The 25851-nt window shown below is 47.5% G+C and overlaps 1 protein-coding gene across 7 annotated transcripts in view; it reads right to left on the reverse strand.

Moving 5' to 3' along the window:
* The window catches only part of LOC145348149 (ral guanine nucleotide dissociation stimulator-like), a 142368-nt gene that overhangs the window by 53239 nt on the left and 63278 nt on the right, over positions 1-25851 (reverse strand). The window contains exon 1 of one of the 7 annotated variants that reach the window (XM_080196319.1): positions 21943-22656. The exons of 5 other annotated variants lie outside the window; for them this stretch is intronic. In XM_080196319.1, coding sequence (XP_080052445.1) covers positions 21943-22050 — 108 coding nt within the window. In that variant the 5' untranslated portion in view covers positions 22051-22656. Of the gene's footprint in view, positions 1-10223; positions 10522-21942; positions 22657-25851 lie in introns of those variants that run through there. One more of the 7 variants, XM_080196314.1, reaches the window with a different exon arrangement.

A 25851-nucleotide genomic window follows, 5' to 3' on the forward strand; every position in this document is an offset into this window, starting at 1 on the left:
AAGATTGTTCACAATATTTCAAATGTGGCCTGAACAGAGCCCCATAAAGCCTCAGCAGTAATCCCCGCTTTCGCGATCTATACAGCACCTGCCAAGTATTTGCCCACTCGCCCAATTTGTCCGAATACTCCCAAAGCCTCCTCACCATCCACATTCCCATTTTGTTTTACACCAACAGGGTTGGAGGAGATTACAGAGGGATGAGATGACGGAGGGATTTGAAAACAAGGATGAGAATTTTAAAATCAAGGTGTTGCTTTTCCGGGAATCGATGCAGGCCAATTCACAATGAGGAGGGGGCCAGGGAAGGATGGGGGGTGGGGAGGGGGGAAACGGGATTTGGCGTGGGCTCCGATGTGGACAGCAGGGTTTTGGACAATCATGTTTGTGGAGGACGGAACGTGGGGCACCAGCCGAGAGTGTGTAGTCAATAAAGAGACTCAGTGATGGCATGAACTTGAGGTCAGAGGTTCAGAACAGGGTTGGATGTTCAGATGTGATGCCCACCCTCACCCCCACCCCACACACACACACACACACACACATATATAAATATACAAATGGATATTAAAACACACATATGAAATGTAGGTCCCGTCTTGTGAACGCAGTGTGTGTTATAAGCACATGGTATCTCCATTCGCTCCAAATGATGGTGATTTTTAAGGGGTGTCTTGACAAATACATGCATAGGATGGGAATAGAGGGATATGGTTCCCAGAAGGGTAGGGGGTTTTAGTTCAGATGGGCAGCATGGTCGGTGCAGGCTTGGAGGGCCAAAGGGCCTGTTATTGTGTTGTAATTTTCTTTGTTCTTTGTTCTCCCACACTCTATCATGGAAGAGTACAGTACAGAGGAGACCACTCAGCCCATCACAACAATATGGCCATCAAGAGTCAATGGGAGCACATATCCAAAAGGATTGTCCCATCATGCTGACAGGGCAGCATCGGAATTCCCATTCTTTCCTTTCTGAGTACTTCCTCTGCTCGAACAAATCTTGGAATGATACGGGACAGAGGTAAGCTATTCGGCCTATTGTATCTGTATTAACTCTCCCAGTAAGCACCACAACTTAGCTCCCCTGCCTACTCCCTGTACTCCTGCACATTGTTTCTATTCAAATAATCATTTAATAACCTCTAGAATGTCTCGCTTGAACCTGCCTCCACCACACTTGCAAGCAGAAACATATAAGATTCTGAAGGGAATAGATAAGATAGAAGCAGGGAAGTTGTTTCCACTGGCTGGTGAAACTCGAACTAAGAGGCATAGCTTCAAAATAAGGGGAAGCAGATTTAGGACTGAGGTTGAGAAGGAACTTCTTCATCCAAAGGGTTGTGAATCTGTGGAATTCCCTGTCCAGTGAAGCAGTTGAGGCTACCTCATTAAGTGTTTTTAAGGCAAGGATAGATACATTTTTGAACAGCAAAGGAATTAAGGGTTATGGTGAATGGGCGGTAAGTGGAACTGAGTCCACGAAGAGATAAGCCATGATCTTATTGAATGGCGGAGCAGGCCTAAGGGGCCAGATGACCTACTCCTGGTTCTTAAGTTCTTATGCTCAGTGCATTCCAACTCGTTTGAAAAAGTTTCTTTTTTCCACAGTACATTTGCTTCTTTTGCAAATCACTTTAAATCTATGTCCTCTTGTTCTCAAGCTTTTTACGGGCTGGAACAGTTTCTCTCTGTCTATTCTGTCCAGCCATCTCATGATTTTGACCATCTCTATCAAATCTCCTCCCAGCCTTCTTCTCTCCAAGAAAACATTCCCAATCTCTCTAATCGATCCTCATAACTGAAAATTCTCATCCGATGAATCATTCTTCTAATCCTCTTCTATACTCTCGCCAATGCGGTCACAATCTTCCTACAGTGTGGCATCCAGAATTGTAAACAACATTCTAGCTAAGATCTAGCTAGTGTCTTATATAAATTCAGCACAACCTGCTTGCTCTTGTACTCTCTGCCCCTACTAACAAACCCCAAAACACTGTGTGTTTTATTAACTGCTCTTTCCCACCTGCCCTGCCACCTTCAATGATCTAAGCACACATCTCCTGAGCACCTTTAAGAATTTTACCCCTTATTTTATATTACCTCTCCACGTTCTTCTTACGGAAATGTATCACCTCACACTTCTCCACATTGAATTTCATCTGCCAACTGCCTGCCCACTCCACCAACTTGTTTACGTCTTTCTGAAGCTCTAAACTGTCCTCCTCACAGTTTACAATACTTCCAAGTTTTGTGTCATCCACAAACTTCGAAATTCTCCCCTGCGTACCAAGATCCAGATCATTCATATATATATATGTATATCAGGAAAAGAAAGGGTCTCACTACCGACCCTTGCTGAACACTATTACAAAGAGGTGGCACGGTGGCACAGTGGTTAGCACTGCTGCCTCACAGCACCAGGGACCTGGGTTCAATTCCCGGCTTGGGTCACTGTCTGTGTGGAATTCGCATGTTCTCCCCGTGTTTGTGTGGGTTTCATCCGGGTGCTCCAGTTTCCTCCTGCAGTCTGAAAGACATGCTGGTTAGGTGCATTGACCCAAACAGGCGCCAGAATGTGGCAAGTAGGGGAATTTCACAAGAACGTCATTGCAATGTTAATGCAAGCATTACTTGTGACTAATAAATTAACTTTAACCTTCTTCCTGCCTCAAAAATATCCATTAACTATTACTCTCTGCTTGTTATTATTCAGCCAATTTCATATCCAGATTGCTCCTATCCCCTTTATTCCAAGAGCTATGATTTTTCTTGCAAGTCTGCTGTGGGACACTGTATTGAATGTCTTCTGAAAGTCCAAATACACCACATCAGTTGTGTTACCCTTATTAACGCTCTCTGTTACCTCCTAAGAGTGAGTTAAATTAGCCCCACTCTCCCTGCTGTTACCCCTTGAACCACATTTCTTCTTTATTCCTCTCCAAGTATTTATGCCAGTTTGAAATTGCTTAATCTGTGTTTTATCACAGTACAAGATATGTTCACAATGTGTTTGTGTCAATTATATCATAGAGTTTGTGGTGTGTATGTTATGGTATTTGAATGCCAGATGTTGCCATAGTGTTTACAGTGTGTGGTTAGGTAATTAGCACGATGGCTACAATGTGGTGCAGCATGATCCCAGTGGCCTGGGTAGTTCAGGGAGGGTTACGTTCTTGATTTGCCCCACACCTGATGTCTCTCAAACCATATAACTACCTCTCTCTCTCACACTTGCCCTAACAGAGAGAGAGATATCTATGGTCCTTCATGGCTAAACCACTATGCCCATCATGTTGGGTGGCACAGTGGTTAGTATTGCTGTCTCATAGTGCCAGGGCCCCGGGTTCAATTCCGGCCTCAGGTGACAACCTGCGTGGAGTCTGCAAGTTCTCCCCATGTCTGCGTGGGTTTCTTCCAGGTGTTCCGGTTTCCTCCCACACTCCTAAGATGTGCGGGTCAGGTTGATTGGCCATGAGAAATTGACCCTGGTATCAGGGGGATTAACAGAGTAAAAGGGATAGGGCTTGTGTGGGATTGGGATCAGTATAGACTTGAATAGCTGAATGGCCTTTTTCTTTACTGTAGGGAATCTATGATTCTACGAGTGTCTCTTATTAGCTCTATGTTTTTTGTCCTCATTGTCTGCCTTTTGATGTAACATGATTTGCTGTTATTATTCACAGATCAAAGGAAGAATTAGCATATTTGAGTAAACTGCTGTTTGCCGTAGTCAGGTGAGAACAATGAAGTACAATACTTCATTTTTGGAGTGGATCATCAACTCAGCGATAAAGATAAATGATTATACTAAATTGTGTTTTATGATTTTATTGTGTGTTCATGCTGGATTGTATAATGCAAACTTGTTCAAGGTCAAAGATATGATCCTGCGGTTGTTATGCTGATGTCACATCAAAAATAACAAAACAAAAGAGAAAGAAAACAGTCTAACATGAGTGCCCTGGCTATATTCCAGTGGAGCCAGATTATATTGCAGTGTCTATACCAAGTGTGTCTGTATTATACTGTCACATTTATTCTGCTTAGACAACTCACATTGTCGCATTGAAGGTACGCCATCCCACTTCCATCATAGTGTTCAGTGTGTGCTCAGTGTGTACGTGTCTGTATATGAGTGAGTGTGTGTGCATATCCGTGCATGCGTGGGTGTGCACACGCACGTGTGCATCTGTGCCTGCGTTACTTTTTAGCATTGACAGTGTATCCCTAGATTACACTGTAGTGTTCTGCTGTGAGTATCTAGTTTGCAAAGCAGTGTTACCAGTGTATACACCCAAGAAAAACCAGAGCATTCACAATGTGAACCTGGATGAGATTGTGTATGTACCCAGTTACACTGTCATGTTCATGGTGCGTCTGGATTATATCTTAATTTAGCACGCACACTGTCATAACTATCAGACTGCATATCCAACAGCTAGTCCTGACATTTCCTCCGAATAAGCACTGGGGAGTCTGAAGCCATTGATTTTGGACCCCCCCCCTTTGGAAACCCCATTTAGCAGGCATCTCCCCACACCCCCCCTCCCCACTTCTCAATTCCCACAATGTGTTTTATGGCAGCAGACAGTTTGCCATTGGCCAGCAGTCATACCTTCTGGTCCCGCAGCTGCCAATAGGGTTTTCCACTGGTTCGCACCTTTGCTGCCAAGGATCATAGAATTCCTCCAGTGCAGAAGGAGGTCTTAGAGCTCCTCTATATCCCACTGCAAGGAGATCACCATCAACGGGACTGGAAGATCCCACCATTGGGAGTGGAAATCCCAGCCAATGGCCAGTCTGTTTGCAACCTTAATTTTTTTTAAGTGCCCAGAGATGAGCTTCCAATCTCATACTTGCACCTTCCTCCACCTCAGTAACATCATCCAGCTTTGACCCAGGACTCAGCTCATCTGCTGCTAAAACCCACATCCATGCTTTCATTATCCCCAGACCTGGCTATTCCAATGCACTCCTCCCACATCCCACCCACCGTAAACTAGATATCATTGCAAACTCCACTCTCTGTACCCTCACACACATCCAGTCATGCTCCCCTTTTGTCCCAGTGCTCACTGGCCCACATCAGCTCCCAGTTGGGCAATGCCTCGATTTCAATATTCTCATCTGCCTTTTCAAATCCCTGCATGGACTGACCCTATCACTGCAATTTCTTCTAGCCTTACGACAAGGAGGCAGCACGGTGTCTTAGCAGTTAGCACTGCTGCGCCTCAGTGGCAGGGACCCAAGTTCAATTTCGGCTTGAGTCATTGTCTGTGTGGATTTTGCATGTTCTCCTCGTGTGCGTGTGGGTTTCCTCCCACAGTCCAAAGATGCGCAGGTTAAGCAGATTGGCCGCACTAAGTTCACTCTTAGTGCCGTGTTGGGTGGCGGTCAGGGCGGGGGCGGTGGGGGCGGTGGTTGGTGGTGGTGGTTGTTCTGTTAGCAGGATAAATACATGATGTTACGGAGTTAGGGCCTGGGTGGAATTATGTCCGTGCAGACTCAATAGGCCAAAAAGCCTCGTTATGTACTGTAGGGATTCTGTGGTTCTAACCCATGGAGATATCTGTGCCTACCATACACCCTTCCACGTGCAGAGATACCTGTGATCCATCCACCTCTCCCTATTCTATCCTCCCAAGTATCTCTAATCTTTAACCTTTCCACCACCCAGCCTAGGCCCTCAGCTGTGCAATTCCCTCTCTTTCCCTCTCCTCTTTACTGCCTTTAAGACATTCTTTCACATCTACCTCTTTGACCAAGCTTGTGGTCATCTGACCCAGTATCTCCATATCTGGCTTGGTGTTGTATTTCTCCTGTGAAGACCCTTGGGGCATGTCTCCGCTGTGAAATACACTATTTTTCTGTCAGATTCTGATATATTCCCATTTTTTGGGGAAGATTCCACCTTATATTGCCTCTCACTATTCCCTCTGCCAAAATGCAACAGAATCCTAAGTGAAGAAGAGGCCCTCCGGCCCATCGAATTTGCACCGACACATGGAATGCCCTGGCTTGCCCACCATTTCATTGTTCTTCACATTAAGTCCCAGCTGCTACTGTATGCCCTTGTTACATGATAGAGTTCACAGTGTCTGGGTATGTGTGTGTATATTATATATGAGTTACATTATGGTATTCATGGTTTGTATGCCTAGGTCAATTCATAGTAGCACACATTGTTTGTGTTACATCAGAGTGTTCCCAGTATATCTATGTACTAGGTCACATTGTAGAGTTCATTGTGTGTGTGTGTACTGGGTCACATTTAGAGTTCAGTGTGTGTGTGTCTACTGAGTTACATTGTTCAGTTCAGAGTGTGTGTGTACTGGGTTACATTGTCAAGTTTAGAGTGTGTTTACTGGGTTACATTGCAGCATTCAGAATGTGTGTACTGGGTTACATTGTTGAGTCCAGAGTGGGTGTGTACTGGGTTACATTGTAGAGTTCAGTGTGTGTGTACTGGGTTACATTGTAGCATTCAGACCATGTATACTGGGTTACATTGTAGCATTCAGTGTGTGTGTACTGGGTTACATTGTAAAGTTCAGTATGTGTGCACTGAGTTACATTGTAAAGTTCAGTGTGTGTGCACTGAGTTACATTGTAAAGTTCAGTGTGTGTGCACTGAGTTACATTGTAAAGTTGTGTGTGTGCACTGAGTTACATTGTAAAGTTGTGTGTGTGCACTGAGTTACATTGTAAAGTTCAGTGTGTGTGCACTGAGTTACATTGTAAAGTTCAGTGTGTGTGCACTGAGTTACATTGTAAAGTTCAGTGTGTGTGCACTGAGTTACATTGTAAAGTTCAGTGTGTGCGCACTGGGTTACTGCTATAAACAAGCAAATAAATGATGCATGTAGAAATGGAATGGCCATAATTATGGGGGATGTCAATCTGCATATTGATCGGTTGACCCAAGTCAGACGCGGTGGGCTTGAGGAAGAGTTCTTGGAATGCTGTAGGGATAGTTTCCTTGAACAGTGTGTGACGGAACCAATGAGGGAGCGAGCTATCTTAGATCTGGTGTTGCATAACGAGGCAGGAAGGATTAGGGATCTTGCTGTGAGGGCTCCTCTTGGGACGAGCGATCGTTGTATGGTTGAGTTTTTGATGCAGATGGAAGATGAGAAAGTAGGGTCCCGAACCTGTGTCCTCTGTTTGAACAGAGGGGAGTATGATAGGATGAGAGAGGAATTGGCAAATGTAGATTGGGGGCGCAGATTGGTCGGTAGGATGACTGAGGAACAGTGGAGGATCTTTAAGGAGATCTTTGTCGGTGCTCAGCAGAAATTTATTCCAATGGTAAAGAAGGAATGTAGGAGAAGGGATAACCAGCCATGGTTATCAAAGGAAATAAAGGAGAGTATTAAATTAAAAGCTGATGTGTTTAGAGTGGCTAAAAGTAGTGGGCGAGTAGAAGATTGGGAGTGGTTTAAAAATCAAGAAAGAATGACTAAGAAGTTGATAAAGAAAGGAAGGATAGACTATGAAGCTAAACTAGCACTAAATATAAAAAAGGACAGTAAGAGTTTTTACAAATATATAAAGAGGAGGAGGCTGGCTACAGTGAATGTTGGACCCTTAGAGGATGAGAGGGGGGATTTAGTGGTGGGAGATGAGGAAATGGCTGAGGCCTTAAATAAGTTTTTTGCCTCAATCTTCACGGAGGAGGACACAAATAGTTTGCCGGATATTAAAGATAGAAAGATGGTAGGAGTTGAGGGCATGAATGAGATTACTGTCACTAGAGAGGTAGTGCTTGATCGACTAGCGGGACTGATGGTGGACAAGTCCCCAGGACCAGATGGAATGCATCCCAGGGTTCTGAAGGAAATAGCAGAGGTGATAGTAGATGCCTTAGTGATTATTTACCAAACTTCGCTGGATTCCAGAGAACTGCCGGAAGATTGGAAAACGGCTAATGTTACGCCGCTGTTCAAAAAAGGTAGCAGGCAAAAAGTAGGGAATTACAGGCCGGTTAGTTTAACGTCTGTTGTTGGAAAAATGCTTGAATCCGTCATCAAAGAAGAAATAGTGAGGCATCTAGAAAAGAATGGTTTGATAGAGCAGACGCAGCATGGATTCGTTCAGGGGAAGTCGTGTTTGACAAATTTATTGGATTTCTATGAGGATGTGATTAGTGCGGTAGACAGAGGGGAACCGGTGGATGTGGTGTTTCTCGATTTTCAAAAGGCGTTTGAAAAGGTGCTGCACAAAAGGTTGCTTCAGAAGGTTAGGGGGCATGGGGTTGGGGGTAAGGTGTTAGTGTGGATAGAGGATTGGCTGTCTGATAGGAGGCAGAGAGTTAGTATCAACGGGTGCTATTATGATTGGCGGTTGGTGACTAGTGGAGTGCCGCAGGGATCGGTGCTGGGGCCTCAGCTATTTACCATTTATATAGATGATCTGGAGGAGGGGGCTGAGTGTAGGGTAACGAAATTTGCTGATGACACAAAGATAAGTGGAAAAGCAAATTGTGCGGAGGGTGTGGAAAGTCTGCAGAGGGATCTGAATAGACTGAGCGAGTGGGCGAGGACCTGGCAGATGGAGTACAATGTTAGCAAATGTGAGGTTATCCACTTTGGCAGAAACAATAGTAGGAGGGATTACTATTTAAAGGGTGAAAAGCTGCAGCATGCTACGGTGCAGAGGGACCTGGGGGTCCTTGTGCACGAGTTGCAAAAACCCAGTCTGCAGGTGCAGCAGGTGATCAAGAAGGCGAATGGGATGCTGGCCTTTATAGCGAGGGGGATGGAATATAAAAGCAGGGAGGTCTTGCTGCAAATGTACAGGGCACTGGTGAGGCCGCAGCTGGAGTACTGTGTGCAGTTTTGGTCGCCGCACTTGTGCAAGGATATATTGGCCTTGGAGGGAGCGCAGAGGAGGTTCACTAGGCTGATACCAGAGATGAGGGGGTTAGACTATGAAGAGAGACTAAATAGACTGGGTCTGTACTCGTTGGAGTTTAGAAGGATGAGGGGGGGTCTTATAGAGACGTATAAGATAATGAAGGGGATGGATAGGGTAGAGGTAGAGAGATTCTTCCTACTCAGAAAGGACAGCAGGACTAGAGGGCATAGCCTCAAGATAAGGGGGGGAGCAGTTTAGAACGGAGTTGAGGAGGAACTTCTTCACTCAAAGGGTGGTGAATCTCTGGAATTCTCTGCCCGTTTAAGTGGTGGAGGCTACCTCGCTAAATATATTTAAGACACGGGCAGATAGGTTTTTGACAGACAAGGGAATTAAGGGTTGTGGGGAGAAAGCGGGAAAGTGGAACTGAGCTACTTCAGATCAGCCATGATCTTATTGAATGGCAGGGCAGGCTCGAAGGGCTAGATGGCCTACTCCTGCTCCTATTTCTTATGTTCTTATGTTACATTGTCAAGTTCAGTGCATGTATACTGGGTCACATTGTAGCATTCAGTGTGTGCGCACTGGGTTACATCGTAAAGTTCAGTGTGTGTGTACTGGGTCACATTGTCGAGTTCAGAGTGTGTGTACTGAGTTATATTGTAGCATTCAGAGCGTCTATACTGGGTTACAGTGTCAAGTTCACAGCATATTTACTGGGTTACATTGTCGAGTTCAGACCATGTGTAGTGGGTTACATTGTAGCATTCAGAACGTGTGTACTGGGTTACATTGTAGCATTCAGTGTGTGTGTACTGGGTTACAATGTAGTATTCAGTGTGTGTGCACTGGGTTACAATTGTAGAGTTCAGAACATGTGTACTGGGTTATATTGTAGTATTTACAGTTTGTGTCTGAGTTTGTAATCCGAGTCACCACAGTGCTTGCGGTGTAGGTATCCAGGTTACATTGTTATGTACATAGCATGTACTCAGTTACACTGAAACGTTTACTGTGTTGCTGGGTTATATTGTATTGCTTTTTGCACAGTGCTCACCATATGCATACCTTGTGTGCAAGCAGGTTATATTGTAATGTTACCAATGTGTTGAGGCTGGGATTGTAAGGCTGTGTTACATTATAGGGTTAAATCCCCACTGTGCAGTTTCAGGTCCAACTGTACCTGGGCTAAGTTGTCCTTTAAATGTCCTACAATGCAAATCATACTACATATATACACACATGCATAACATTCCAGGTTACTCACTCACTCTGGTCAAATCTCGTAATGAGAGTTCGGATTAACTGATAGAGATAATGCAGCAGGTAGTAAATTCATTCACCTTGTAAATACAAGAGGTACATACCTGGGATAAAGGACAGTACCATTGTGTCTTCATCTCCAGCAGAGATATGGTGAGCGATCCTCCCTCGCTCCCCAGTTGTGACACCAAGGAAGTCTGCCTCGATCTGGTGGACTGTGTCCCCCCTCCCATCCACCTTCACCCCACAATCCAAATCAGTCAGACACACATCCGCATCCGCATCCACACCCAGTCCAAGGTGTAAAGCTATCAGTCCTTCCGAGCTGGACTCACTGCCGATGGTAAAATCCTGCTGCTACCAACACTTCCCTTCCCTCCTCCAGCAGTATCTGTCCTCTTCAGTGCAACACATAAAAATACCACACATTCGCAAGGAGTTGATTCACCCAAACTTAGGGAGTGTGAGATCGAGCCAATGGGAGTGGGAGGGAGGGACTGATCAAATTCTCTCAGGCTGCTCACAGACACAACATGTCTCAACAGAATCTTTCTCTTAGTTACGCCCTCTCTCCATTTCTCATTTGTTTCTTCTCTATTCTCTCTCTCTCACGTACTCCCTCCGTTTCTTTCTTATTCTCGCCCTTACTTACTCCAGCTCTCTATTACTCTCTTATTCTCTACCCTGTGCCTTGTCTCCATTTCCCTAACTCTCTCTCTTACTGAGCCCCTTTCTCTATTTATTTCCCATTCTCTCTCCCTTACCTCCTCTCTCTACCTCTGTCCTATTTTCTCTCTCTCTTCATTACTCCCTCTCTATTTCTCTTTCCTTCTCTACTTATTCCTCTATTTATCTCCCATTCTCTCTCTTACTTGCTCCCTATTTCTATCTTATTTTCTCTCTCTTTTGAAGTTGCTCCTCTCTCTCTCTCCCATTCCCTATCTACATTTCTCTCTTTTCTCTCTCTCTCTTCATTTCACTCTTTCTCCATCTCTCTATCTTAATTTTTTCCTCTATACCTCTCTCATTCTCTCTCTTATTTCCTTTCAATTTCACTGCCATTCCCTCTCTCTCAATTTCTCCCTTTATTTCTCCATCATTCTCTCGCTCTTTCCTTCCCCTTTCTGTTCTTACCCCTGTAAAACTTTTTCAAAGTTCTCCTTTGACTTGCTTTCTCTATCTCTCTCTTTCTCTCTCTCTCTGCCACTCCTCCACCACCCCCCACACCCCCCGCCCTCTCCATCTTGACAGACACACATTCTGTCTCTCGCAGTCTCCGTCAAGCTATCTGGCTCATTTTGAAACACATGCTTAAGGTATTACTTCTTTCATGAGTGACATATTTTCTGACTTACTGGGCTACCCTGCTTAACTCCTTCCTTTCTGGGCTCCCCAGTGACGGTGTGAGGAATTTAAATGAGTGGGGTGTTGCATCTTCAATGCATGAGCAATGTTTAAACTGGGATGAGTTACATTGTAAAAGGCATGTCTGGAAGTGAAAGCCCCTCCTCCCCCCATAGCGGCACACCTGCCCACAACATCCCGCACCCGCACCCCCACCCTGTCCTCCAGGGCTGAGGGTGGTTGGAGCCAGGCGGTGAGGCAAATAACACAGTACAGGAATGAGATAGAGAATCTGGTGAGCGGGTGCGATGACAATCTCCCTCAATGACAAGACAAGGGAGATAATCATCAACTTCAGGAAGTGCATTGGAGGGCATTCCCCTGCCTACTTCAATGGGAATGAAGTAAAAATGGTCGGGAGCTTCAAATTTTTAGGTGTGCAGATCACCAACAACCTGTTCTGGGTCCCCCAGGCCAACGCTATAGTTAAGAAAACCCACAAACGCCTCTTCATTCTCAGGAGACTGGAAATCTGGCATGTCTGCCAACTCTTACCAATTTCTACAGATGCACCATAGAAGGCAATCTTTCTGGTTGTATCACAGCTTGGTATGACTCCTGGTCTGACCAAGACCACAAGGAACTACAAAGAGTCATGAATGAAGCCCAGTCCATCACCAGCCTCCCATCCATTGACTCTGTCTACGCTTACCGCTGCCTTGGCAAAGCAGCCAGCACAATCAAGGAACCCATGCACTCTGGACATTCACTCTTCCACTTTCTATCAGGAAAAAGAGACAAAAGTCTGAGATCACATACCAACTGACTCTAAAACAACTTCTTCCCTGCTGCCATCAGACTTTTGAATGGATCTACCTCACATTGAGTTGACCTTTCTCTACAGCCTAGCTATAAATGTAGCATTACATTCTGTACTCTCTCCTTTCCTTCTCTATGTATGGTATGTTTTGTCTGTACAGTGCGCAATAAACAATACTTTTCACTGTGTGCTATCACATGTGACAATAATAAATCAAATCAAATTGAAAATCAAGAGACGGATCTTCAGCCATCATGGTAGGAGTTTTCACCTCCTGATTGGGCTGCAGGGAGGAGTTCCATAGTCAGGAGATCAGTCAGAGGTCAGAGCATCAGACGTCTCCCAGTAAGAGACTTGAGCAGGACATCAGGGTGTGGAAAACACCCAGGAAACATTCACTTGCATGTTACACCTGGGGATTGGGGATGGGGCCTGCACACTGTCACTCTGCAAATTCTTCCCGTTTACTCCTCCCTATTTACATAACCCCATCCAGCCACGGGACGCCTCCTGAGGTAGCTGCGCTCCTCTTGAATATCCCCGATTTTAATCCCACTGCCCACTGACCTTCAGATGCCTGAACCCTAAGCTCTGGAATTCTCCCCATTTTAAACTCTCTGCCCCACTAACCTCTCTCTCCTCTTTTCAGGCAATCCTTAAAACCTACAACTCATTGTCCTAATATCGCTTTAAACTGGGGGGTGGGGGGAAGGGGCAACCTCTGAGTGTGACCCGTGAGATATTCCATTGACCGTTGCACATTCTGCTGATATCCGTCCGCGTAGCTTTTTACTACCAGTATGACTGAAGTGGTCTGCACGTAAAGCAAGGGTCAATAAAGCAAGGCAGATGCTGATTGCTCAGTGGCACAGTGGTTAGCACTGCTGCCTCACAGCTCCAGGGACACGGGTTCGATTCCCAGCTTGGGTCACCGCCTGTGCGGAGTCTGCACATTCTCCCTGTGTCTGAGTGGGTTTCCTCTGGGTGCTCTGCTTTCTTGCTACAGTCCGAAAGATGTGCTGGCTAGGTGCATAAGTCATACTAAATTGACCCTAGCGTCGGGGAATTAGGAGGGTAAATATAAGGGGTTACAGGAATAGGGCCTGGGTGGGATTGTGGTCGGTGCAGACTCGATGGGCCAAATGGTCTCCTTCTGCACGGTAGGGATTCTGATTCTCTCAGTGTACTGGAGTGTGGTGACAAGGAGATTTTCACAGTAACTTCATTGCAATGTTAATATAAGCCTACTTGCGACACTAACAAGTAAATAAGATTGCTCACAATATTGTCTGTGGGAGCTGTACGCTCCTTCTGTGTCCAAAGTGTAAATGCTAATTTTGTTTTTACCATTTGAAGTTGATGACATCTCTATTGCTGTATAAATGGTTAAGCATTTTCTATAGCTTGTTCCATTTTGTAACGAGTTATGTTTTAAATGTATTCAATCTTATTCACGGGGTTAGTGGTTAGCGAACAAGCCCGATTTCAATCTTGCAGCCCACTGGAGATGAAGAGGCCCACTCACTAGCCTAAGTTGTCCATCACTACCTTGGGCCATAAGATGTAGGAGCAGAAGTCGGCTACTTGGCCCATTGAGTCTGCTCCGCCATTCAATAAGACCATGGCTAATCTGGTGTGATAATCCACTTTCCTGCCTTATCCCCATAATCCTTGATTCTCATCATCGGTAACCTCACATCTCCTCCTGTGTGACCAGATGCCAGATTTTGTTTGAAAATGCTCCTTGAAACTCGTTGGGACATTCCACTACCTCACCAACCCTGTGGTTGCTGTCTCCTGTCTGAATTACAGACATGAGATTGGGCTGACAGGTGAGGGGTGGTGAGAAATGGGTTGGAAGGGTTGGGGTGGGGGGTGCTATGGGTCTCTCTGCAGTGCATTTGAACTGCAGATGGAGGAGGAGGGAAGTTAGGAAGGGGTTGTCTTGAGGGTGAGGGGAGCGGGCAGCATTGGCTAAGCAGGCCTTTTGTTACACCAGGCCCAAGCCCACTCCAAGTGCCGCGAGTGACAGCAAACCTTGTGCCCGCTGCTCCTTTCGCTCACCATCGGAGGGATAAACAATGAGGAATAACCAATTGGAGGGGTCAGTAAAGGGGGACTGTTTTATCTGACGCTTGGGATTTGACTGGCACGGTGGCACAGTGGGTTAGCACTGCTGCCCCACAGTGTCAGAGACCCGGGTTCAATTCCAGCCTCGGATGACTGTCTGTGTGGAATTTGTACATTCTCTCCGGTTTTCTCTGGGGGCTCCGGTTTCCTCCCACACTCCAACGATGTATACGTTAGGTGGATTGGCCATGCTAAGTTGCCACTTACTGTCAGGGGGATTAGCAGGTTAAATGCATGGGATTATGGGAATAGGGTCTGGTGGGATTGTGGTCGGTGGGCTGAATGGCCTCCTTTTGACTATAGGATTCTATGATTCATAGGAGTTTGTACGTTCTCCCTGTGTCTGCAGGGGTTTCCTCTGGATGCTCCAGTTTCCTTCCACAATCCAAAAGAGTGCAGGTTAGGTTGATTGGCCATGCTAATTTGCCTCTTATTGTCCCAGGATACGTGAGTTAAGAGGATTATTGGGATATATACATGGGGTTATGGGGATCGGGTCTGGGTGGGATGTTTTTTGGGAGAGTCTATAGACTATATGGACTGAATGGCCTCCTTCTGCACTGTAGTGATTCTATGAGATGGGAAGTGAGGCCCAGGGACCAGCAGTAGGCAGTGTGAAGCCCCCGTTCCCCCAAACCATGTCCGTGGGCAGGAAATGCAGCATTAGTCACATCCAGCCTGGTGACAGGATAACGAAAGGTGCACAGGGTGTAGGTCATGTGCTCCTGGTGTTTGTCAGTGAGTATAGCCATGAGTAACAGCATTCTCGCCTGAGTCAGAATGTCATGAGTAAAAATTCCAGTAATTCCAGCTAACTCTCTGGTATTGGAGAATGCTGCACTGGTAGAGATGCTGTCTTTCAGATGGAGATGCTGAACCTCGGCCCCGTCTACCCTCTCAGAGATGGATGGGAAAGATCCCACGGCCACAGATTCAAAGTAGAGCCAAGAGGCTTCCCCCTCGGCCAACACTTGTCCCCTAAGCTGCAAACATTGCTAAACAGGAAAAGACTGATTAATTGGTCCTCATCACATTGCCAGCTGTGGGATCTTCCTGTGCGTGATGTGGCCTCCATGCTCCCCAGAACAGTTACTGAACTTCTAAAGAGGTTGGTAGAGGGTATGGAAGACACCTTGGGGTTGTGTAAAGTGCTATATAAATGCACAGCACTGTGGGGCTACTCAGTTGCCCCATGTTATGACAGGGTTAAGGGGACCGGATGATGGTTGACCAACTCCGGTGATAAGAGGCCAGCCAGCTGCTTCTAACAGGGTCAAAGGTCATGGAAGGCACAGGTACCCCCTCCCCATGCCATTCCTCCTCCCCACACACCTCAATTGGAATTCGGAGTCAGCCGGGGGTTGGTGGGGGTAGAGGACAGTCATGGGATGGGAAACGGACAAGGTGGAAAGGAGAGAAGGCAGAATGAGTATGGGGTTCACTGGGTAGAGGGAGGGGTGGGTGGAGTGCAGAGATAGTAGTGAAGGATCCATCAGTGTTGTAAAGCAACTGGGCTGTTTTTGTGAGTGGGTCAGAGTGGGGGAGCACGGGCTAACATGTGCCAGCTCATGGCCAGAATTGTTTGCCACCCCCCACAACTGTCCCTGGCAGGAGGAGGGTGGAAATTGCATGGAGAAGAATTCTGGGGCCCCCCTGCCAATCCTGATGCAATTTCACAGGGGCAGACAAGACCGTGGACTGGAAATCAGCCCGTGCCCCTATTAAGGTCATTAACAGGACAAAAGTTGGCCTTAATAAGGGCATGGGTGGGCTTCCCACTTCAGGGCTTTTTCCCACCGAGCGTCCATTTTCTTCAGTTGGCAAGCAGGATGCCAAATAGAAAATCTGGATTTTCTCGATCTCAGGCAGGAAGGGGTCCTCAACCTGAAGGACCGAGGAGCTCTGCCCCTCCCCTGACACCAAGGTCACACCTCCCTCCGACAACCCAAGGTATCCCCTACCCTGCTGGAATTCAACTGACATCATCTCACATGCATCTCCTGTACAGTGGTGCCCATCATCATAGCAACAGAACCCACAGCAAGCACAAACGTGTACATGTATGTACATGGGAAAGTAGGAAGCCACCCTACCACTTGGTGACAGGTTAGCTGAGTAGGTGCCTCAACAAATAACTCTTTACATCCTGTGATGTAACAGCCAAAGGATGTGATTGCCTTTGGGTTTATTAAGCAGAGGCCACAGTCAACAAACAACAGAGGGAATCCCCCACTGCATCCAGCTGATCAATCTGCCAGCAAAACCCTTCATGCCAGGAGGCACCCATTCACCCTCTGCATCTCCAAAGATCCTTGAGGACAGCAGGAAAGGTAGATAAGATGGTTAAAAATGCAAATGGAATACTTGCCTGTATTAATATAAGCACAGGGAGGTCATGATAAAGCTTGTTAGGTCACAGATAGGGTACTGTGTGCAGATCTGGCTACGTCTCCACCAGAAGGGTGTGATTAAATGAGAAAGGGTGCAGAGGAGATTCACCAGGGTGTTGCTGGCGCTGGAGCTTTACATAGAATCTCTATCGCGCAGAAGGAGGCCATTTGACCTATTGTATCAGAATGGACTCTCCAACACAGCATCCCACCCAGGCTCTATTCCCGTAACCTCACGTATTTACCCCACTAATCCCTCTTACCGAGACATCTTTGGACACTAATAGAGAATTTATCATGACCAGTCCACCTAACGTGCACATCTCTGGACCTTTGGAAGAAACCAAAGCACCCAGAGGAAACTCGCACATACACAGGGGAGAACGTGGAAACTTCATACAGACAGTCACCCGGGGCTGGAACTGAACCCGGGTCCCTGGTGCTGTGAGGCAGCAGTGCTAACCACTGTGTCACAGAGCCGCCCCCATGTATGGCCCTACCAATGTCTTGTACAATTTCAACAAGATGTTCTAACTCCTGCATTCAATGTTCTGACCAATGAAACCAAGCATGCTGAATGCCTTCTTCACCACCCTTGGAGCAAAGAATTGTGAATGGGGAACTCATTGAGGTGTACAAAATTATGAGGGACGTAGATGGGAAGAAACTTTCCCCTTAGTATCGGGGTCTATAATCAAGGGTAGGAGTATAGGTTTAAGGTAATGGGCAGCAGATTAAGAAGGGATTTGAGGAAAAAGGTAGGGAAACTGAAACTCCCTGCATGAAAGGGTGGCAGAGGTGGGAATCCTCTCAGGATTCAGAGGGGCACTTGAAATGCATAAAAGGCTATGGAGCAAGGACTGGAAAATGGGATTAGAATAGATAGGTGCTTGATGGCTAACCTGGACTTGATGGGCCGAAGGGCCTCTCCTGTCTCTGTGCTGTAAGCGTAGAGCGGAGGCAGATGCTGGTTCTGGTCATTATATACTGACCCTGTAAACCTACAGTCCTGCACAGGAAAGGGAGGAAGAATTGATGTGGAACTTGACGGTGCTTTGGGAGGGGGGGAAGTTGAGGGGGGGAGGGGGGAGGCGGGGGGCGGTGTAGGGCTAGCTATGACATCGGAAATTCAGCAACCAAAGGCAATGTTTTCTTACAAGCGTAGAAAATAGGAGCAAGAGGAGGCCATTCAGCCCTTCAAACCTGCTTCACCCTTCATTATGATTGTATCTGATCATCCAACTCAAAAGCCTAATCCCACTTTCCCCTCAAATCCTTTGATCATTTTTCCCCTGAGAGTTATATCTAACTGCCGCTTAAAAACATACTTCACAGTTTTCAATGAGATCACCTCTCATTTTTTTAAACTCTCAAGAATACAGGCACTGTTTGCCCAATCTCTCTTCAGAAGACAGTCCCACCATCCCCGGAACAAGTCCAGGAGATCTAATTGAAACTTACAGAATACTGAAAGGCCTAGATAGAGTGGACGTAGAGAGGATATTTCCATGGGTGGGAGAGACTAGAACTTGGGGCGCAACCTCAGGATGAAGGGACGCTCCTTTCAAACTGAGATGTTGAGGAATTTCTTCAGCCGGAGAGTGGTGAATCTGTGGAACTCATTGCCACAGAGGGCTGTGGAGACCAGATCATTGAGACACAGGTATATGGGTTCTTGATTGTTAAGGGGATGAAGGCTAACAGGGAGAAGGCAGGAGAATGGGGTTGAGAATAATATGAGCCACGATTGAATGGCGAAGCAGACTCAATGAGCCAAATGCCCTAATCCCATATCTTACGCTCCTTATAATACTCCAGGTGTGGTCTAACCAAGCTCTTTTACAATTGAAGCAATACCTCACTACTCCTGTACTCAAATCCGATAAAGGCTAATATTCCATTAGCCTTCTAATAGCTTGCTACACCCGAATGCTAGCCTTCTGTGGCTTATAGACGAGGACACCCAGGTGTCCTTTCGTGTACATCTGCATTTCCTAATCTTACTATTTAAGAAACGCTCATCTGCTCCTTTGAAAAATCCAGGAAAATGACATAGCTTGCCTCTGACTGTGCCTGAATTGCAGTTGAGACATTCAACTTGCCAGATGAGTTCTGGGAATGAGTTTAACGGATGACAGAACTGTGGATCCATTCCCCTTGCTGAGTGCTGTCGAAACTTGCAGCGCTGGGCGGCACAGTGTTTAGCATTGCTGCCTCACAGCGCCAAGGACCTGGGTTTGATTCCTGGCTTGGTCACTGAGTAGTGTACATTCTCCACGTGTCTGCGTGGGTTTCCTCTGGGTGCTCCGGTTTCCTCCCACAGTCTGAAAGACGTGCTGTTTAGGTGGATTGGCCACGCTAAATTCTGCTTCAGCGTACCCGAACAGGTGCTGGGGTGTGGTGACTAGGGGATTTTCACAGTAACTTCACTGTAGTGTTAATGTCAGACCACTGGTGACACTAATAAATAAACTTACTAAAAAGCTGACGGAGGCCATTCAGCCCATCGTAAGTTGATCAGCCCTTTCAAAGGACAATCCACTTAGTCTGATCCCGAATCCCCTTCCCACTGCAGAAGGTTTCCTTTCAAATAGTTATCCAATTGCTGATTGACTGTATTGTTTTCCAACCTGCTTTCACCACACTATCAGCTATAATTCGCAATAATTCGCTGCATCTCTCTTTTGGTTCGTTCCTCGGAAATAGGTGCTGTTGGCCAGGCCACCACTTTTATTGCCCATTCCTAATTGCCCCTTGAGTTGATGCTGGTGAGCCACCATCTTGAACCGCTGCTGTCCTTGTGGTGTAGGTACACCCACAGTGCTGTCAGGGAGGGAGTTCCAGGATTTTGATCCAGTGACAGGGAAGGAAGGGCCGAGATATTTCCAAGTCAGGATGGTGTGCGACTTGGAGGGGAACTTCCAGGGGGTGGTGTTCCCAGGTATCTGCTGCCCTTGTCCTTCGAGATGCTAATGGTCATGGGTTTGGATGTGCTGTCCAAGGAACCTTGGTGAATTCCTGCAGTGCATCTTATAGATGGTACGGGGCAGCATGAACAAGTTGGGTCAAAGGGCCTGTTCCCACGTAAATCTCTTTGACTCTACACACGGATGCCACTGTATAATAAAGAAATGATTCTCACCTCCTCTCTGGTTATTTTTCCAATCGCTTTAACACTGTATCATCGGTTTACTGACACTTCTGCCACTGCAAACATTGTTTACTCGATTAAAATCCATCTACAGTTTTAAACACCACCATTAAATCACCCCTTAGCCTTCTCTGCTCGAAGGAGAGCAATCCCAGCTTCTCCCATCGGTCCACATTAACTTAAGGTCCTCATCCTTTCTCCGTAAGTGAAATGAGCAAAATTACCTGCATTTATATAGCACCTTTCCCAAAGAACAAAGAAAATTACATTAAGAATGGGCCCTTTGGCCCTCCAAGCCTTCACCAACCACGCTGCCTGACTAAACTAAAACCCCCTACCCTTCCGGGGACCATATCCCTCTATTCCCTTCCTATTCATGTATTTGTCAAGACACCCCTAAGAAGTCACTACCATACCCGCTTCCATTATTTCCCCTGGCAACGAGTTCCAGGCACCCACCTCTCTTTGTGTGCAAGATCTGCCTTGTACATCTTCTTTGAACCTTGCCTCTCACACCTTAAACCTGTGCCCCGCATTAATTGAACTTGCTTTGTGGCCAATGAATTATTTTGCGAAATGTTGTCGCCGCTGTAGGAATCACTGAAGCCAATTAGCAAACAGTAAACAGCAATGGATTAGGAAGAAAATAATCTGTTTTAACACTGTCAACTGAGGGAGAATATTAGTCAGTGCAGGCAATTTTGGATCTACCTCGCATTAAGTTGATCTTTCTCTACACCCTAGCTATGACTGTAACACTATATTCTGCAGTCCTTTTTTTCTCCCCTATGTATGGTATTTTTTGTATTAGTGTCACAAGTAGGCTTACATTAACACTGCAATGAAGTTACTGTGAAATTTCCCCAGTCGCCACACTCTGGCGCCTGTTCCGGCACACTGAGGGAGAATTTAGCACAGTCAATGCACGTAACCAGCATGTCATTTGTACTGTGGGAGGAAACCGGAGCACCCGGAGGAAAGACACGGGGAGAATGTGCAGACTCTGCAAAAACAGTCATCCAAGCTGGGAATCGAACCCAGGTCCCTGGCGCTGTGAGACAGCTGTGCAACCATGCCACCTTGTGTAGCGCGTAAGAAACAGTACTTTTCATACATTACAATAATAAATCAAATCAAAAATTTCATTGTCAACTCCTCTTCCACTTGTGCCTCATGACCTTTTGCATCCGGGTGAGAGACAGACTCATTTTAACGTCTCATCTGAAAGAAGGCACATCCAACAGTGCTGCACTCCCTCAGCACTGACTCTCTGACAGTGCAGCACTCCCTCAGCACTGACCCTCTGACGGTGCAGCACTCCCTCAGAACTGACCCTCTGACAGTGCAGCACTCCCTCAGCACTGACCCTCTGACGGTGCAGCACTCCCTCAGTACTGACCCTCTGACGGTGCAGCACTCCCTCAGCACTGACCCTCTGACGGTGCAGCACTCCCTCAGTACTGACCCTCTGACGGTGCAGCATTCCCTCAGTACTGACCCTCTGACGGTGCTGCACTTCCTCAACACTGACCCTCTGACGGTGCAGCACTCTCTCAGCACTGACCCTCTGACAGTGCAGCACTCCCTCAGCACTGACCCACTGACAGCGCAGCACTCCCTCAGTACTGACCCCCTGACAGTGCAGCACTCCCTCAGTACTGACCCTCTGACAGTGCAGCACTCCCTCAGTACTGACCCTCTGACAGTGCAGCACACCCACAGTACTGACCCTCTGACAGTGCAGCACACCCTCAGTACTGACCCTCTGACAGTGCAGCACTCCCTCAGTACTGACCCTCTGACAGTGCAGCACTCCCTCAGTACTGACCCTCTGACAGTGCAACACTCCCTCAGTAAAGCACTGGTCGTATTGGACATATTTTGTGCTGAAATCTCTGAATTGAGGGCTTTAGCTTTCGGGCTCAGAGATCAACTCGACTGAGGCATGGCTGACTCCACAGAGGAAACGCCCACCTCCCCCAACCTACCAAGTCCAAGTCGCAGTACCACCGTGTCCTCATCCCAGCGTACCCTCTCAAGCCCCTGCGGATTCCCAGCAAGCCACAGATGCGGAGGTCAACCTCGTCTTCATCCATTGGCGCCAGACTAATGACCAGTGCTGGCCCAAGTATGTCCCTCGTGTGTCACAACACTGCAAACTGGCATCCATCCGGGGTCAAACAGGGGTCACCCTGACGTCTCCACTGACCTGTTACTGCATAAGTGAAGCGAAGAGGCCCCAGCAATGTTTAACTGAGTAAAGCTCACTGCAGTCGCAACTAGGAAGGAACAAATCCCCAGCGACAGGCCTCTGAGAAGGGGAACCTTTCTTTTCACGCCAGGTTTAAGGGTTTGGGCTTTTTGTCCACACCGGGCCATCTGAGGGAAGAGAGGAATTGTGCTTCGAGGCCCATATTGATGGAAAGGGTTCAGTCAGGCAGCTTTGTGAAGCCTGATCCCAGGCCGTGGAATTCACAGGCGATCTCTGTACATACTCGCTGCAGGGCTGAGTGAAAAAGCAGTCAGGCAGGTCGGCACTAGCAGAACACGACAAACAGGAACTGGTTCACGGCAGGAGGGAAGGAAGTCGCTCTTCGATTTTAGCAAGGTTATTGAGGCATGCTATTTCAGGGCCCAGCAGCACCTGTGGGACCAAATCTAGACCAGGCCTGATGGCCTCACTCCGTGCGGTGAGCTGGAGTCACGATTTTCTGTGTGGTGCCAAATGGTAGAACTGGGATTTTCCAGGCAGGGAAAAGAGGGCTTGTGAACTTCTCTTCAGGGTTCTGTTCAGTGCAGAATCCAGTGATGGCATTCCAATGCTGTGCTGAGGGAGTGCTGCACTGTCAGAGGGTCAGTACTGAGGGAGTGCCGCACTGTCAGAGGGTCAGTACTGAGGGAGTGCTGCACCGTCAGAGGGTCAGTGCTGAGGGAGTGCTGCACCGTCAGAGGGTCAGTGCTGAGGGAGTGCTGCACTGTCAGAGGGTCAGTGCTGAGGGAGTGCTGCACTGTCAGAGGGTCAGTACTGAGGGAGTGCCGCACTGTCAGAGGGTCAGTACTGAGGGAGTGCTGCACTGTCACTCTTTGACCTGGACTTCCATTCTTTTTGACAAACTAAATAAACTAAATTAAGTTAACTATGGGACCTGGATTTGCCCCACCAGAAGAACTGGATTCTCTCTGTCAAACCAACCAAACCCTTCAATCATAGTTGCATGGATTTCCTCTGGATATTCCGGTTTCCTCCCATTGTGCAAAGATGAGCAGGTTAGGGGCATTTTGCTATGCTAAATTGCCCTTTAGTGTCCCAGGATAAGGAGGTCAGAGGAATTAGTGGGTAAGTATGTGGGGTTGCGGGGATAGGGTCTGAGTGGGATTGCTATTGGTGCAGACTCAGTGGGCCAAATGGCCTCTTCCTGCACAGTAGAGATTGTTGGTTTCTATGTTGTCTGATACTGGCTGTGATTTTTCACACATTCTATTGACAATTAATTAGTTGCTGTGTTTATGTGATGCATTATAACTTAAAAGGAAGGCTGTCAATTATTCATGGTTCAAGATGAAGCAATTGGTTCATTTTAATTATTCATTGAGTTTCTTTGACTGATGATTATAAATGACCTCAACCTTGCGAATTAAAGGAGTTTACCAGAACTGCAAAAATGTTCATGCTCATGAGTGCCTCAGGAACACGAAGGAAATAGTTTTGGATGATGGGGTGAGTGGTCACTTGCCCGTCTGAGACAACAGGCCATCAGCCCAGAATCCAGGCTGAAACTCCAGATTCAGGAGAGTATTATAGAAGCAATGCTGCACTGTACAGGATACAGTATTGAAGGACTACTGCACTGTCAGAGGGTCAGTGCTGAGGGAGTGCCGCACTGTCAGAGGATCAGTGCTGAGGGAGTGACGCACTGTCAGAGGGTCAGTGCTGAGGGAGTGCCGCACTGTCAGAGGGTCAGTGCTGAGGGAGTGCCGCACTGTCAGAGGGTCAGTGCTGAGGGAGTGCCGCACTGTCAGAGGGTCAGTGCTGAGGGAGTGCCGCACTGTCAGAGGGTCAGTGCTGAGGGAGTGCCGCACTGTCAGAGGGTCAGTGCTGAGGGAGTGCCGCACTGTTGGGAGAATAGAAAGTATATTCATGCATCGAGAACTCCCTCAGTACTGACCCTCTGACAGCGCAGCATCCCCTCAGTACTGACCCTCTGAAAATGCAGCACTCCTTCAGCACTGACCCTCTGACAGTGCAGCACTCCCTCAGTACTGACCCTCTGAAAATGCAGCACTCCTTCAGCACTGACCCTCTGACAGTGCGGCATTCCCTCAGCACTGACCCTCTGACAGTGCAGCACTCCCTCAGTACTGACCCTCTGACAGTGCGGCACTCCCTCAGTACTGACCCTCTGACAGTGCAGCACTCCCTCAGTACTGACTCTCTGACAGTGCGGCGCTCCCTCAGTACTGACCCTCTGACAGTGCAGCATTCCCTCAGTACTGACCCTCTGACAGTGCGGCACTCCCTCAGTACTGACCCTCTGACAGTGCTGCACTCCCTCAGCACTGACCCTCTGCCAGTGCAGCGCTCCCTCAGTACTGACCCTCTGACAGTGCAGCACTCCCTCAGCACTGACCTTCTGACAGTGCAGCACTCCCTCAGCACTGACCCTCTGACAGTGCGGCGCTCCCTCAGCACTGACCCTCTGACAGTGCAGCATTCCCTCAGTACTGACCCTCTGACAGTGCAGCACTCCCTCAGTACTGACCCTCTGACAGTGCAGCACCCCCTCAGTACTGACCCTCTGACAGTCCAGCACTCCCTCAGTACTGACCCTCTGACAGTCCGGCACTCCCTCAGTACTGACCCTCTGACAGTGCGGCACTCCCTCAGTACTGACCCTCTGACAGTGCTGCACTCCCTCAGCACTGACCCTCTGCCAGTGCAGCGCTCCCTCAGTACTGACCCTCTGACAGTGCAGCACTCCCTCAGCACTGACCTTCTGACAGTGCAGCACTCCCTCAGCACTGACCCTCTGACAGTGCGGCGCTCCCTCAGCACTGACCCTCTGACAGTGCAGCATTCCCTCAGTACTGACCCTCTGACAGTGCAGCACTCCCTCAGTACTGACCCTCTGACAGTGCAGCACCCCCTCAGTACTGACCCTCTGACAGTCCAGCACTCCCTCAGTACTGACCCTCTGACAGTGCAGCACTCCCTCAGTACTGACCCTCTGACAGTGCAGCACCCCCTCAGTACTGATCCTCTGACAGTCCAGCACTCCCTCAGTACTGACCCTCTGACAGTCCAGCACTCCCTCAGTACTGACCCTCTGACAGTGCAGCACTCCCTCAGTACTGAAATGTAGACGTATCAAATGCAAATGAGAGAACTTTTTTTTAAAAAGTGCAATTTTATGTTTTTGGCAGAAGAGCTAAAGACAACAGGAAGAAACTATGTAAACTCAGTGAGTCGGTTGTGTTCTGAAATGTGTAGCCTGACGGGGGCGATGGTAACAGATTCAGTGATAACCTCAAAAACAAGCTCCATAAATACTTGAAGGGGAAATACTTGACGTTGTGGTGAAAGATTTAGAGTGGGATTATCTGGATAGTTCTTTCAAAGGACTAGCAGGAGCATGATGAGCTGAATAGTCTCCTTTTGTGCTGTAACAGTCTCCAGTGTTCTTCCCACAATCAGGAACATCGGGAAAAGAAAATGAGAAGGGCAGGAGTTGACAGGAGCCAGCGGTGAGCAGCAGCACAAGCAGCAAGCTCTCACGTGTGAGAACGATGGGTAATAATAAGAGCTCCTCTGACACTGGCTCCAGGAACGGGTATTTTGCAAAGATCAGAGAGCACCATTTTGCAATTGTGCTAATTAGGAAGCCCATCCTGTGTGAACA

Source organism: Carcharhinus amblyrhynchos, chromosome 9, assembly GCF_965287045.1.
Source record: "Carcharhinus amblyrhynchos chromosome 9, sCarAmb.v2.hapA, whole genome shotgun sequence".
NCBI lineage: Eukaryota > Metazoa > Chordata > Chondrichthyes > Carcharhiniformes > Carcharhinidae > Carcharhinus > Carcharhinus amblyrhynchos.